The 13,406-nt window shown below is 34.1% G+C and overlaps 2 protein-coding genes across 2 annotated transcripts; both read right to left on the bottom strand.

Annotated features, from left to right (window-relative positions):
* Nucleotides 1-2,139: 2,139 nt before the first annotated feature.
* On the bottom strand, nucleotides 2,140-4,325 carry LOC146740935 (ornithine decarboxylase-like). The gene is made up of 4 exons (XM_085501906.1): nucleotides 4,260-4,325; nucleotides 3,831-3,957; nucleotides 3,231-3,318; nucleotides 2,140-2,576 (listed from the first exon to the last, which is right to left on the bottom strand). The coding sequence occupies exons 1-4, from the start codon at nucleotides 4,323-4,325 to the stop codon at nucleotides 2,522-2,524; spliced, it is 336 nt and encodes a 111-aa protein (XP_085358032.1). The 3' UTR covers nucleotides 2,140-2,521.
* A 554-nt stretch (nucleotides 4,326-4,879) lies between these two features.
* LOC102806438 (antizyme inhibitor 2-like) lies at nucleotides 4,880-10,660 on the bottom strand. Its single transcript, XM_006815816.2, has 7 exons — nucleotides 10,565-10,660; nucleotides 10,284-10,380; nucleotides 8,733-8,809; nucleotides 8,311-8,483; nucleotides 7,623-7,757; nucleotides 6,941-7,106; nucleotides 4,880-5,083 (listed from the first exon to the last, which is right to left on the bottom strand). Exons 1-7 carry the CDS (start codon nucleotides 10,658-10,660, stop codon nucleotides 4,880-4,882), a joined length of 948 nt encoding a protein of 315 aa, XP_006815879.2.
* Between the last annotated feature and the right edge of the window lie 2,746 nt (nucleotides 10,661-13,406).

Raw genomic sequence — 13,406 nt, 5'->3', positions numbered from 1 at the left:
ACACGTCATCTTTGCGAAATTATATTGTTGTTGTTATCATACCAGTGTTCTGAATACGAGATATCGAGCAAAAGATGATATCTGCTGCAGACGTACTGTTACAAAATGTCCAATAAGAGAACTATTATTTAAAGTAGAGATGCAGGTTCGTGGACACTTGGGAGTGATATATTTTTTTTTTTTTGCTTTTTATTATCCAAACAGTCTTGGCTATACACTTGTTAAAATTTTGTAGAATTGTGAATAGTGGAACATACTCAAAAAACGATTTTAAAATATAGATAACAGGTGCAATTATTCTCTCTTTTAAATGCTTAGCAAGATTTAGCAAGGCTGTACACGGGGGAAAAAAAGAAATGACGGGATCTCCATATTATGCACTATATTTAACTTTTAACAAAACGATAATACATTTAAATTTGGAACTGTTACAGCCATTTTAATTATCAGTATTAGCAAACTTCTTACTGAGGGAATTGTTATGCAAATTAGCAATTATCTCAGCTTCTTTTTAGTGCACAACCCAGAACTTTAAAAAAAATAGCTCCTAGACTCTTTGACCTTTTGTTTTGACATTTTCACAAATGATTAACAATGTGTTTATCTTCAAAACGGGGCATTGTTTTTGGTTGAACAGTGTTACAACAATCGTACAGACAACTAGCCTGGGTGTTAATATATGCATAAACTTATATGCATAAGTAGTGAAATTTGGGCTGCTGCCCTGCAAAATTGACAAATGGTAGACAGTTGTTCAAGACGGCACTTTCTTCATAGTAAACAGATGTACCCATAAACCAATTTTGACAGGAAATAGAAGCATGGTTCAGGAGCTAATTCTTTTTAAATCACTTTTGACCCAAAAAGCACATTTATGTGCATATTTCAAACTACAGTGACCAAAAAAAATACTAACAACATTTTAAAATTCATACAATAAGCTTTCCGAAAATATATAGTTTTGTGGACAAGGGAGGTCATCTTGGTTTCCTAATTAACTAATTAAAATAGCTGTCAGGTAAACTGCATCTCTACCTTAAAGGCCCATTCAGCGCAATTGGTTCACCAAGTTAAATAACACACATGCAGATATGACATTAATTAACAACCATGGTGACATATCGGATGAGGAGTCTCTTTTACGTAAAATAGTGTGTTTATTCTTTTATAATACGGTCTGTTAGGTATTTAATCCGTCATGTTATCGCTTATTTTGGCTCGTTTCACGCACACAATTCGAGTGGTGCCACAGCTGGTGCGTTGTGTGGAACACAGTAGTCCTTGAATATGCATACCGCTCTACGCAGATGATACGTAGATAAGTAAGATAAGTAACATCAACGAGTTATGCAGTTAATTTTTTGTTTCGGGTGTTATATCATATTTGTTTATTGTTGTTGATGCTTTGATTATGGAAACCAGGGAGGGTTACGACCATGCTTTTCGAAAAGTGTCACACTTTTGGTATTTTATTTTTATCTTTTATTATTATTTGAATTCTAAAATAATTATGTCGACTTCACAATTAAAATCGATATCAAACTTTAAAGCATAAATAAAAATTACAAATAAAAATGCAATTTAGGGATTTGTAATTTTATTTCGCTTTAGAAATAGATTTACATTTGCAATCTTACTTTCCCCCTACAAAAATGGAATGACATTTGACAACTTTCTTTCACTGTGACAATGAATTCACATTTTAAAATGTACTTGTATTTTTGAAAATTGCTTTTATCTACCATATACACACTCGCTCAGCTTGTGATAAATATGTCAAAATCGAGTGGTTTATTGTTACATTATATTGTTTCAACTCTACAATAATTTCCGGCTCTTGCAGTGAGTTTGCAAAGCCTATTGTCATTTACATGAATACGCATCACTGTCTGCCGTCGGTAACACGAGCTTAGTTACGAAATAATGCTAACATGAAGGGGATAATTAAATAATAATCAACGATTTATACAGTGAAATATGTACTACCATTTATAAACCTTTAGTTGCGTGGTGCGATTGTAAATCGTATTACCATGCTTAGTTGGTATATGTACACAAAACGCAAAATACTAATTCTAATCTGTACGTAGAGTAGATGGCACGTTTGCGCAGTACCGATGCACTTATCGAAACACGTATTTTGCTGTTGGCTCTTTTATTATATCATTATTATGTGACATTGTATATGCGAATAAACAACATATGTTAAATATCTTAATAGAGCAATAATTAATACATGAGTAAATATGCATATATTCGTATCGAAATATGTATTTATTACTGTTAGAGAGTAATCGTCAAACACTAAATTCGTACTGCATATTGGCAATAAAATTAAAATGAATTTTATTATTTGTTGATATACCTTGTGCTATCCGTGGAAATACCCAAAATAATGAAATGCAAGGAAATAATTTACTGCTATATTTTAGCTTAAGCTCTTCATTCCGTGATGACTGCAAATAAGACAACGACAGCGATATGTACGATAAGCATATAAAATAGTCTTGGTGGATTCATGTTACATTTTCTTAGTCAGTAATGTAACCTTCGCAAGAAGTGGTTTAAGGAACGACCTACAAGAACAATGAAAATATTCGACACAATAAAGTGGTGTGTCATAAAGGCTGAACCAATGTACATGATGTTTGCCTGTTAATGAATAATTTGTATTAAGAATAATTAATAACAAAATGTATTCTCTATGTACTCATAAATAATTTTCCTAATATTACAGAAAAAAAATATTATTTTTTATTTGAATTGAATTATGACTGAAATAAGCTGAATGAAATTACAAACTATGTAGTGTGTTCAACAGCTTATGTATGAACAATAACTTTAATAAAATATGATTTTACTCGGTAAAAATACTGTATTTTTTGAATAAAAACTAAAGAATGTCGCATTGTCGAAAACGGAAAGATTTTATCGCAGTGTTTTATGTTAACAGATGGCTAGTATGCTCAAATGTTTCAACTATATCCAGGCTTTCAAATAATATATGGTAAATGAGGAATTTGATTGAGATAACATACAGAGAATTCTTTACTTAAAAGCGTTCCTTCTTGCTAACTTAATGAAGGCGTGAACATGGTAACTATTCGAAATATATAAAAATTCCAATACTTGTTAAAGGTTATGACATGATGAAAATGTTGTCAATTTAGGTACTCACTAACCATATTTTATTATTCATAAAGAACATTACAATAATATATATGACTCACCAGACTGATTGTGTTGCCATACAAATACATATCGGTGCTGTGAAGCCATTGAATCCAGATGCGACAGCCATGGTATAGCCACCAAAATCTGAAATATAAAATGTCCAGTGCCTTGCCTTATTCATATTCGCGACAGTGAGACAAGCTGTAAATGATTCACTCACTTACTCTATTTCTTTGAGTATGTGAAATGTTGGTTTAATAGTGTGAGAAGCGAATATAAAGGAAATTTGATACTAACTACGTCACTGAAGTTCAACATCGGATTCAGTGTAGTATCATGTTGATGCATATGTATGTCGTGAGAACATTTTATTATCGACCCAATTGTCTACTTTTGGTATTAATTTATCGTGCAAATTATAACATGGTTGACATTTATATCTGCACCAATGAACAAAATACGTTAACATAAGTGATTTACGACGTTAAAATTAATACACATTTTGTGGACAGAATGCAAACGTATAGTTCAGTCTACAGTCCTAATAACACACGAGTAATTTGAGAGGAGTTTTGAAGAGCAAATCAAATCCAATGGGATGTGTACATTGTATACCAATATCATCTACTACTTTAATACACAGACTATAATATTACCTTCAAAAATGATCCAGTCTCCGATGTCCAGCTCTGGTAGCAGACAGTGACCAACAATCAAGTCTGCGCCATCACATGTTTGTCCCCAAATACAAGAGGAAAATTTAGGTGTGTTCGATTGAGCAGGCTGAATAAAAATAATGAAAAAAATTGGTTCAACACATTCACGGGCGAGTACGTGCTTGTGATTCAATTTACAAATCGTATACATATACATTAGTATAAAACACGCTGAATAAATCAATTCTAGCATACAGAATCATAAATATTCTAAACTCTTTTGCCATGAATTAAATATATGGGGAAAACTTACGTTGGAGTGTTTCTATTAACCTAGAGTCATTTGTTTGAGTTCAAGTAATGGTGATGCCAGGCGTGTTTCAATTGAAAAAAATAATATACAAACGTATTATATGTAGATCCTCTCACCTTCAATAATGTTGGCACAATTGCATAATGCAAATTACTGCATGATAATATATATCCGAATGACATGTGTTTACTATCATTACAATAATACATGAAACTTCTTTCCTTTTGTGTGCGTTCCACAGTGTCATCGGCTGCACCTTTAAAATTTAAAATATCTAATTTTATTTATCATCTTTAAGCTATAGCTGTGTTCAATCGAAAATATATTGAATGAATGCAAGAATAGAAAATGAATGAATGAGTGAATATTATTGGATGGGTTGGTCTGTGGTAGATTGATGTATTGTTTTAATATGATAATAGTACGGATTGACAGACAAAAGAGGTTGACTGATTGATTTGTCTACGAATTGTTGAGTGAAATTGAGATTTGGCTGAAGAAAGAAAATCTATTTATTTTTTAAAGTGTATCGTCATCAGCGAGGTATATGAAAAATGCATTTAACTCAAGTTTTGAAGCGATAGGTAGCTCAGGTTGACAATGATAACATCAGACCTAAACTGAATCCACACGCTGACTGCAACATATTCAAGACCTTATTTCAGCATCATGTCAGCTAAATATATGAACTATATTTATCATGTGTGGCTTTGATTTGACGCCGGTGCTGTTTTCATTAACAGATGTCCTGATTTGGACTAATTGTCAAACATTTACCTTTATTTGTACAAGTCTCTTTTTCTTTGAGACGTTTACCAATAACATTCACGGTTAAGGTGCATGCACTCCACACAAAATACAGTCCTGGCTCACTAATAATTCTCACATCACACCCTACTGGAAAATGTTCATTCAGTGATTGGTTGATCTTCTCTGCTATCTGTAACAATAATTATTATCAGAGAAAACTATAGGTTAGTGGTGATTTTACGCATTAAAATAGGGAATCATTGTACTCCTAATGCACACAACGCCACTATATGTAGTTCTGATAGTGGAATTAATTTTTTGAATATATCTAAATTACATTCATATGCAGGTCTTCTGGCTACTTGTATCTAGTTTATCTTACAAATAAATGTCAAACATGAGCTTGCCATATGACCTCCCGTGTTAGACCCACTAAATTAGGTGATATATCAGCGCCATTTCATCACATCCTACATGTGCAAGTTTCAAACTATAACACTTTTTCGCAAAGATAACATTGAACTAAGTCAATAATAGAATTGTCAATAATACTACTAAGATAGTTTATCGTAAGTAAGGCATTGTTTCAATGATATGTAATATACCACTAACATAATTCTGAGATCATCTAAGTTAAAGCAATTTAGCATAGCATGATGAGCCAGTTGATCCCATGCAAACATGTTGTGTTGTCAAGATGTGCCATCAAAGAAAAGTTCATTAGGGCTCCTACAAACAAATATACAGTTATTTTATTCTGCGGATAACTGTTACTCTTTCATAGAGAATACAGAAAATCACTGCGTGTTGTTGAATTCACCTAAAGCAGTCAGCTTTACGGTGTGGCTGGTCAACCTTGATAGTTTAGGACTGATAGTCCCGAAATAACGTTTCTCGTTAGGGTCTGTGACTTATACTAAACCTAACATGATAATAATAATAATAATTTAAGTTGAAGTTAGCTATAACATACTCAACCAAACTAATGTAATATGGCTACAATTTGGTAACGTGAACCCATGATCAAAATCTTATACATTCAAGTATTCACATAAGTATACTTCAATTGCGACCAGTTTAACAAGTTATTTAGATTGAATACATTCACATTTTTAGATAATTTGAAATGAAAGATATTATTGGCAAGTTATACATGTATGTATTACCTCTACTAAGGTTATATTACGTTGTTTGTTTGGAGGAGGAGAAGGGGGCAGGAGGAGCAGAAGGAGGTGGAGTTTGACCTTAAGAAAAGGATTAATACATTAAATGTTGGAATCAGCAATTCCAGGTAAAAATTTTAATTTATGACTTAAAAGTTGAGAATGTATTTCCTGGTTTAGAACCCGGTTGACATAGGAACAGCAGTTTATACAGGATCCTTCATTATTTTATCACTGCCAGATACAGTCATCTTCTGACTCATTGCATGAATTCACTATTCAATTAGAAGACATACAATAGTGTAATATTATATTAATAGGTAATTTCCATCTGTGGTGAAGATTTATGCTCACAGAGTGTCTAGCTAGGAATATATGGATCCTAAGGGAATTATCACGATCAATAATCCGCACCATTGCTTAACATTTATATTAACATTAACATAATATGATGCATTACAATACGATACGATGATATATGAAAGTGCGGTTCTTGAATAGTAACAACTTCCAGGATCAAATACATGCAAGCACAAACCAACAATGTTTTCAAACTCAATTGTGTGGCTACCCAAGGAGCACAAATGAGGCGTACACATCACCAAGTCCAGAAGCACACTGACCCAAACTGACCACACCTAGCCAGCATGACCATTAGCATGACAAAGGTCACCACGCCAGTGAGTAGAAACAAAAGATCATATGGACTCCAGGTGAATGAGGGAGTTTGCCAATAGCTGAACCTGTTCATTATTAGTCATCCTTAGTAATATCATATATATATAGTAATATCATTAAATAATGATATATATATATATGAGGGCAGCAGCAGAATGAAAAAAACATCCATCATAAGCAACATAAAATGCAATAATTATACTCACATCTTGAATGGTAATGGGTCCATTGTCCGTCCCGGGATATCCGCCACCAATATCGAGGAGAGTGAAGTTGAAACCAATTTCAGATGCATAGTTGAACACCAGTCGTGCCAATCCTATAGCAGTTGCATACGCCGATGCATCTCCACAAAAACTACCAACATGGAAACTGAAATTTAATCAGTGTGTTTTGTTTATTACTTAGTATTAGAAAATAACAACCCCCATCACACGTATACATGTTAGCATATATAATTAGTGGTATTTTAGACATGTTAAGATTGCTTACACCATTCGTGTCTTGTCATTTGCATGTAAGCATATTGGTGAACTCCTAGTTTAACCAAATGACGCGCTTACAATTAATTCTTGTAAACGACACACTTTACATAAATAATCGTGTTAACGACACAATTTACAGAAAGATATTTTGTAAACGCCACACTATTCCTAAAAGGCTTGTCTGAGTGGAGGGACTTGACTAGTAATAACCAAAGGACAACTCGTACAATATACCCTTTTGTATTTATGTAAATTAGTAGAGCGTTCTTATTATTATTATTATTATTATTATTATTCCGCAAAGAAGTTTTATTACCACCTGTTGCATTAAAAAGTCATTACATTGCCAGCACTCTCGACGTAAATGATTAGAGATATGGTAATATTGCTATAGTGTAATTACCTGACGCCAACAACATTTAGACCAAGGTTTTTAGCCACATTCAGGAGATGTCTTGTATGGTTTACATCACATCCAAATTTATCACCCATTGGATCCAAGGCATTAGGGTCGTCAGCCAAAATCCGAATAACTAATCTAGAAAAATTGAAAATGAAAAAAAAGTTGTGTTGCGCAGCACTGTAATGTATTGTATTTGTAGTTATTTCAACGCATTTAACATGGTTTGTTTGCATCTTTAAATATTATTCTTTAATATTCTTTGAGATTCTGATTGCAAACAGGAAAATGAGGTGCAGTAATAAGTTATTGGAATGTGTTAACTATTATACATCTGTCGCCGTAACGCCTTAAGTTACAGCGTGCCGTAATTTTGCGGTATTTTACGGGGTATTTTCATATATAAGGAAATGCGAATTCCAAATATGGAATGATTATGCGCGTAAGCGTCCTCTAGTAATAAAAACATGGCTGACATCGGAGTTTGACCGGACTCCACACAAAGAAGTTCGCTGATTCTGTTCCTTGGAAGGAAAAGATGTATAATAATAAGGCTATTATGAGGATACCTCAAAGTATGCGCTCAGATAGTACGCAGCGCATCGACCTCCACTGTGCGTCGGTAGATACTCCAGCTGTACTGTCTTCGTGCATACTTTGAGGTATTCTTGTAATAACCTTACATACTCACTCTGCATTTGGAAAAATCTCTTTAGTTTTGTATAACTCATATTCGTTGTCGAATGTCATCAAACGTACATTTCGCTCCTCGGCAAATTGCAAATGTGTCTTAGACTTGCAAGGCACGGCATAAATGATACGGGACACTGGAACACCCATACTCATTACATCATCAATTTCCGTCTGCAGTACGAAACAATTGTATACAATTATATATTGTAATTATGTGACGCTAATTTGCACGTAAAATACGGCAGTATATATGTTTTTCACGCGTGTTGCTGATACTTCGATTCCATAACAAGATCTTATATCATATTTTTTTAATTCCATCTATACTTCTTGATTAGCTTCTATTATAGCAAGGTGTTCCCATGTTCGTACTGTGAACATTCTGGGGTGTTGTATGCTCCTAAAATCTCACATATTTACCTTGCTCGCGCAATCAAAACCAGTGCCAAGTGCTGCTAGTACTGCCAGAATTGCAGGATGAGGATTACACTTAACAGCTGCAGATGAAATGATGCCATAATTGTAAATAATTTTCTATTCTGGATGCCATGGTTACGGAAAATAATTCATAGTCGAAGATTTAAACAAATACTACTCGTATTTATATACAGAGTCTTTAAAGAAAATGTACAAGTCCATATGTAATGAATCCCATATTTAGAGCAGGAGAGTCATCACCTGCACACGTGCGGGAATTGAGTCCCAAGCGACGATAACAACACACACTAAAAACGCAAAGGCTCATGGGTAGACGCTTGTTTGTAAACAATGACACGCTATGGCCATCTGACGCATGCGCAGGTGACGACTCCCCCGATTTAAGTTCGCCACCTTACAAAGTATACGAGCACAATGAATATATATTTAAAACCAGTGAACTCTAAATAGTACTGCATGACTTAAATTAACTTTTCAATAAGCGGAATCATACATTCATACTGTATCCTCGAAATCAGGAAATCCATGACACCATTCGAAAAAAGTGTAAAAATTACGTTACTAAGAGTAAATAAAACAATCGAATCACTAAAATGTATCGCATTTTAAGTGTAAGGACGGATTAAAACAAATTAGGTTTGTATTTTTAACCTGTTTTATTGTCCATTACAAATACATATACAGCACAAGTGAAAAGGAAAAAAGACTGTATTTATTGAATAGAAGATTTGCTTAGTGTGAACAAAGTAGGCAAATATTAGACCTTGAGCCAGAGTGGATACATTCTCGCCTTTTGCTAATGATGCAAGGCCAATACTTCTTTGAATATTATTCATTTATATTTGTTTGTTTGATAAATTAAAAATTATATTTTGGCATATTGAAATACCGATTTTTTAAATAAGGTTAACGTATATCGCCTGAATCAATAATTCGTATTTTCAAGTCACCTGCGATGACGTCTAAAGGAAAAAAACAAATCAATCAATCGCAAGATTTTATGACGATCGAAATTAGTTCTCCAATTCTACATTGCATTTCATTTGAGATATCAATGATTTTTAATAGACAATCATTACCAGAATATCCTGCACTTACAAAATTGCGTTATTTATTTACTTAAATAAACACATTCTCACAACTTTTTTCAATAATAATAGCGTGTTCCCCGTCAAAAAGCATCATAGATTATCTGAAACACCCAAATTGCTTGGACGATGTGGTGCATAGTAATACAACCATTGAAGTGTCGAAATTTCAATAAGCCAAAACATTTCAGTAATTCAAATTTATCAAAAAAGCAAACATGACTTCAGTGATTAATGATTAATGATCTAACAACAATATGTGGCGTGCAAGAAGTGTTTGTATTCATATGTATCATTTGAATTGTAGATTTCCTGATTCCTGAGATCCATGACAACACTTCCCGAGAAATAACAAACTATTTCTTAACTGGTGCAATACTAAAAAAAAAACACTTTACGAGTGAGTGTTGAATATAGTTAATAATAAACAAAGTGACATATTTACCATAGAAAGGCTGAACTCGAGGGAGTACATTCTGCCATTCTTTGAATCGTCGAACTACCTCCCCAAGATTGATGATATAAAACGCGTCATCATTTTTCTGAAGTGTGCGAAATAAAGAAAAATATTACAGTCGTACAAAAGAGTGTGTTTGCTGTTCATTGTTACTTTTTCTACGAAAACGTGGGCTTGGGAAAAACTACCGGCTTCATTGGATAAGACGATATTCTGTTATGAGATGTTATGTCGAAGTTTAATTTAAAAATAATTGTTAATTTATTTACCTGCATTTCTTTCATGCCGACAGTTTGAACTATGATATCACGTGGTTTAATATGCTCTTCGACAGTTTGAACTTCATTTTCATCAAGCGTGTTCATTGCCAATGCGTTAATGTATTACAAACTATTTCAAATCTAAAAAAGAATTATAACAAGTAACTGCAAAAATATAAAGTAATTGTTTTCATTACAAAAAAATGATACTGCAAATTTGCAATTTAGCGGACATATACGTATATGTAAATATGATTTAGCGATTATTTATATTCGCATTCGTGCATATAAATCACGCACATTTGTTCGTGGTCGACAAAATTTTGTTATTATTGTCACAACCATATCATAAACATGGATTGCATTGTTTATGGGGGAAGAAATGGTGTTATAGTGTAACTTTTATATTTTCACAAAACATTTATAGTGGGAACAGGGGTTTTACCATCAATGTAGAAAACACATGCCGCCAATGACATGTTTGAATAAATATTGATGTGGCTTTCAGCGAAAATTCACCAAAAGGTGCATTAAATTCTTAAACAATTTTGACCGACAAATATTACACAATTGCCTTACAAATTTGATTTATTCCCATACTTCGGAACAAATTCTCGTCAATATATAATCAGTCATCGTGTCTCTTTTAAATAACTACCTGTCATAATATTTTTTTAATTTGCTATCTTTTGATTCAAAATAATATCAAAATAATATTTTGTTTAATTTGCTATCTTTTGATTCAAAACTTCATGTGAAATACTCGTAAAGTGTGTCGTGAAATTATTTTTTTCAATCACGTTATACAAAAACGGGAAATTAAATCAATTTACTCATGACATAAATACAACTACAGTATTGTTGTCCAAAATAAGTAATAAGTGTTGTATTTGCTTTGAGGTATTGCATATGATGCTGCTATAAACACAAGATAAAGCATTGAAACGTCAAGTTTGAGTTTATCGCCGCACAAAGACTCGATACGAAAATATATTATATCACAGTCCTTCTATCCCCGGTATGGAAACGGCTAGCGTTCTTTTGTCTCACACCTGGGACTAACCTGACGGACGAGGTCGCGTGAGTTGCGCCCTCCGCGGTGCTCCAATTTAAACACACGTCTGACAGAACGATGTAGTTTTTCACTTCCCCTGACGATTTTGTTTCGGTACCAATCAAATTGCAAGAACGATAGATAGTGACAGCCATTAAAGAGTAGCCATTCACGGCAGGGTTTACTTCTACCCAATGTTTCTCATCTTGCTGAAAACACGGCTTCGAATGACGGTGTTACCATAACCACCAAAATGAAATATTCATTGACTCATTGCAAGAAGGCGTGAACTTTGCGAATTCGCAGTATTGATTCTCTTGCCGACGATACGTACACTATTCTCTCAGGCGTTAGCGAGGCATGATACCGTTCGGTCACCCTATATTAAAACCTTACACCATGTACACTCTTGCTAAAAATAATAGGTTCCTAAGGCTGGTAGCATAAACCATACCTCCTATTGCGGACGCAATGTAAATTTAGTACCCCCTTGGGCAGACATATTGAAGAAAAAAACACCCCTATTGCAGACATATATTGAGAACATCCTACCCCAGCCGTTCGTTGTTGGTTTTTTTGCACTAAAGTGGAGTGTCATCAACTCAAACAAGCTACTTATGGTTGCTGTGTATGCAACTCCTGTTGGTGTCATTCGTTGTTTTATGGATCCGCCAATTCGGGGCCTAGGGCGGTATGGGAGTGGTTGTTGCAAGAGGAGACCTACAGCGGGGACAGCAGCCCTTTGAGTTAATTCCTGGAGGCCTATTGCAGACATTAGCATTTTAAAGGAAGCATATTTACCTCCCGCACGAGCCCGCTTTAAAATGTGAAAAACACCGCCTTTTCCCGCTAAATTTGGAACGCACATGGGGTAGTAACGGCATATAGAGTGACCCCCCTGGGTATTACGATACCGTCAGTATATTCTCATGAATATTCATTAAATCGCCAAATGTACTGTCATGCAAAGCGATACCTCATTGTATGACTTCACTTTGACCTCAATATTACAGGCAACTACAATGTAAACAAAACAAGTAAACACAATTGGCACTATGAAATTTGATCCTGCAATGTAAAGATTAATATCGGGAATTATATTCTGGTTTTAATATAGAAAAAACGGCGAGTACTAACATGCTGACATCGCTAAATTAAAATTTTCTCAAAATACCGTGGTTCAGGTTAACGCCCAAATTAACATTAATTTAATGCGGTGTGACAAAATAAAAAATCAGCCCACCAATTTTTAACGATATGTTTCGATCATAAAATGTCAAAATCGAAGACAAACATTGGTTACGCGCCGAAAGAAAGGTAAATAAAATATTTCAATCACCCCAAAAGTCAAACACGAAACATTTCTGGTTCAAAGGTATGAACATTTGTTCGAAAATGTGTCGCTGCAGTTAAAATAGATAAATTAAAGAACTACTTGCCGGCTAAAATATGACTTCATACAGATATCCTGGTCAAAAAAGTATTTGAAAATTCTGGAATAAACGACTGAGTTGTAAGAAAACTCAAAGCACTGACTTTGTCAAAAATAGTAACCGACTGTGTACTGAATACGTGAAAATGCTTTGCGCATATCCGAAACACGCCATTGCTAGGGAAGGCGGCCAATTCACACTTAATACAATATTCGTTTCCAGACCGGGGATATTGTGATTACTAGTATTTCTTAACATGTTTATCCAAGCAGACTGGTCATGAACAGCGAGTATATATATATATCCCACATATACCATTACACGTATTACCATTTTAGAAAAATGGAAAATCGATCTAAAAATA

Source organism: Saccoglossus kowalevskii, chromosome 7, assembly GCF_978046115.1.
Source record: "Saccoglossus kowalevskii chromosome 7, keSacKowa6.1, whole genome shotgun sequence".
In the NCBI taxonomy this organism is placed as follows: domain Eukaryota; kingdom Metazoa; phylum Hemichordata; class Enteropneusta; family Harrimaniidae; genus Saccoglossus; species Saccoglossus kowalevskii.
The sequence above is the reverse complement of the archived record's forward strand: the minus strand, read 5'-3'. Positions and strand labels throughout refer to the sequence as shown.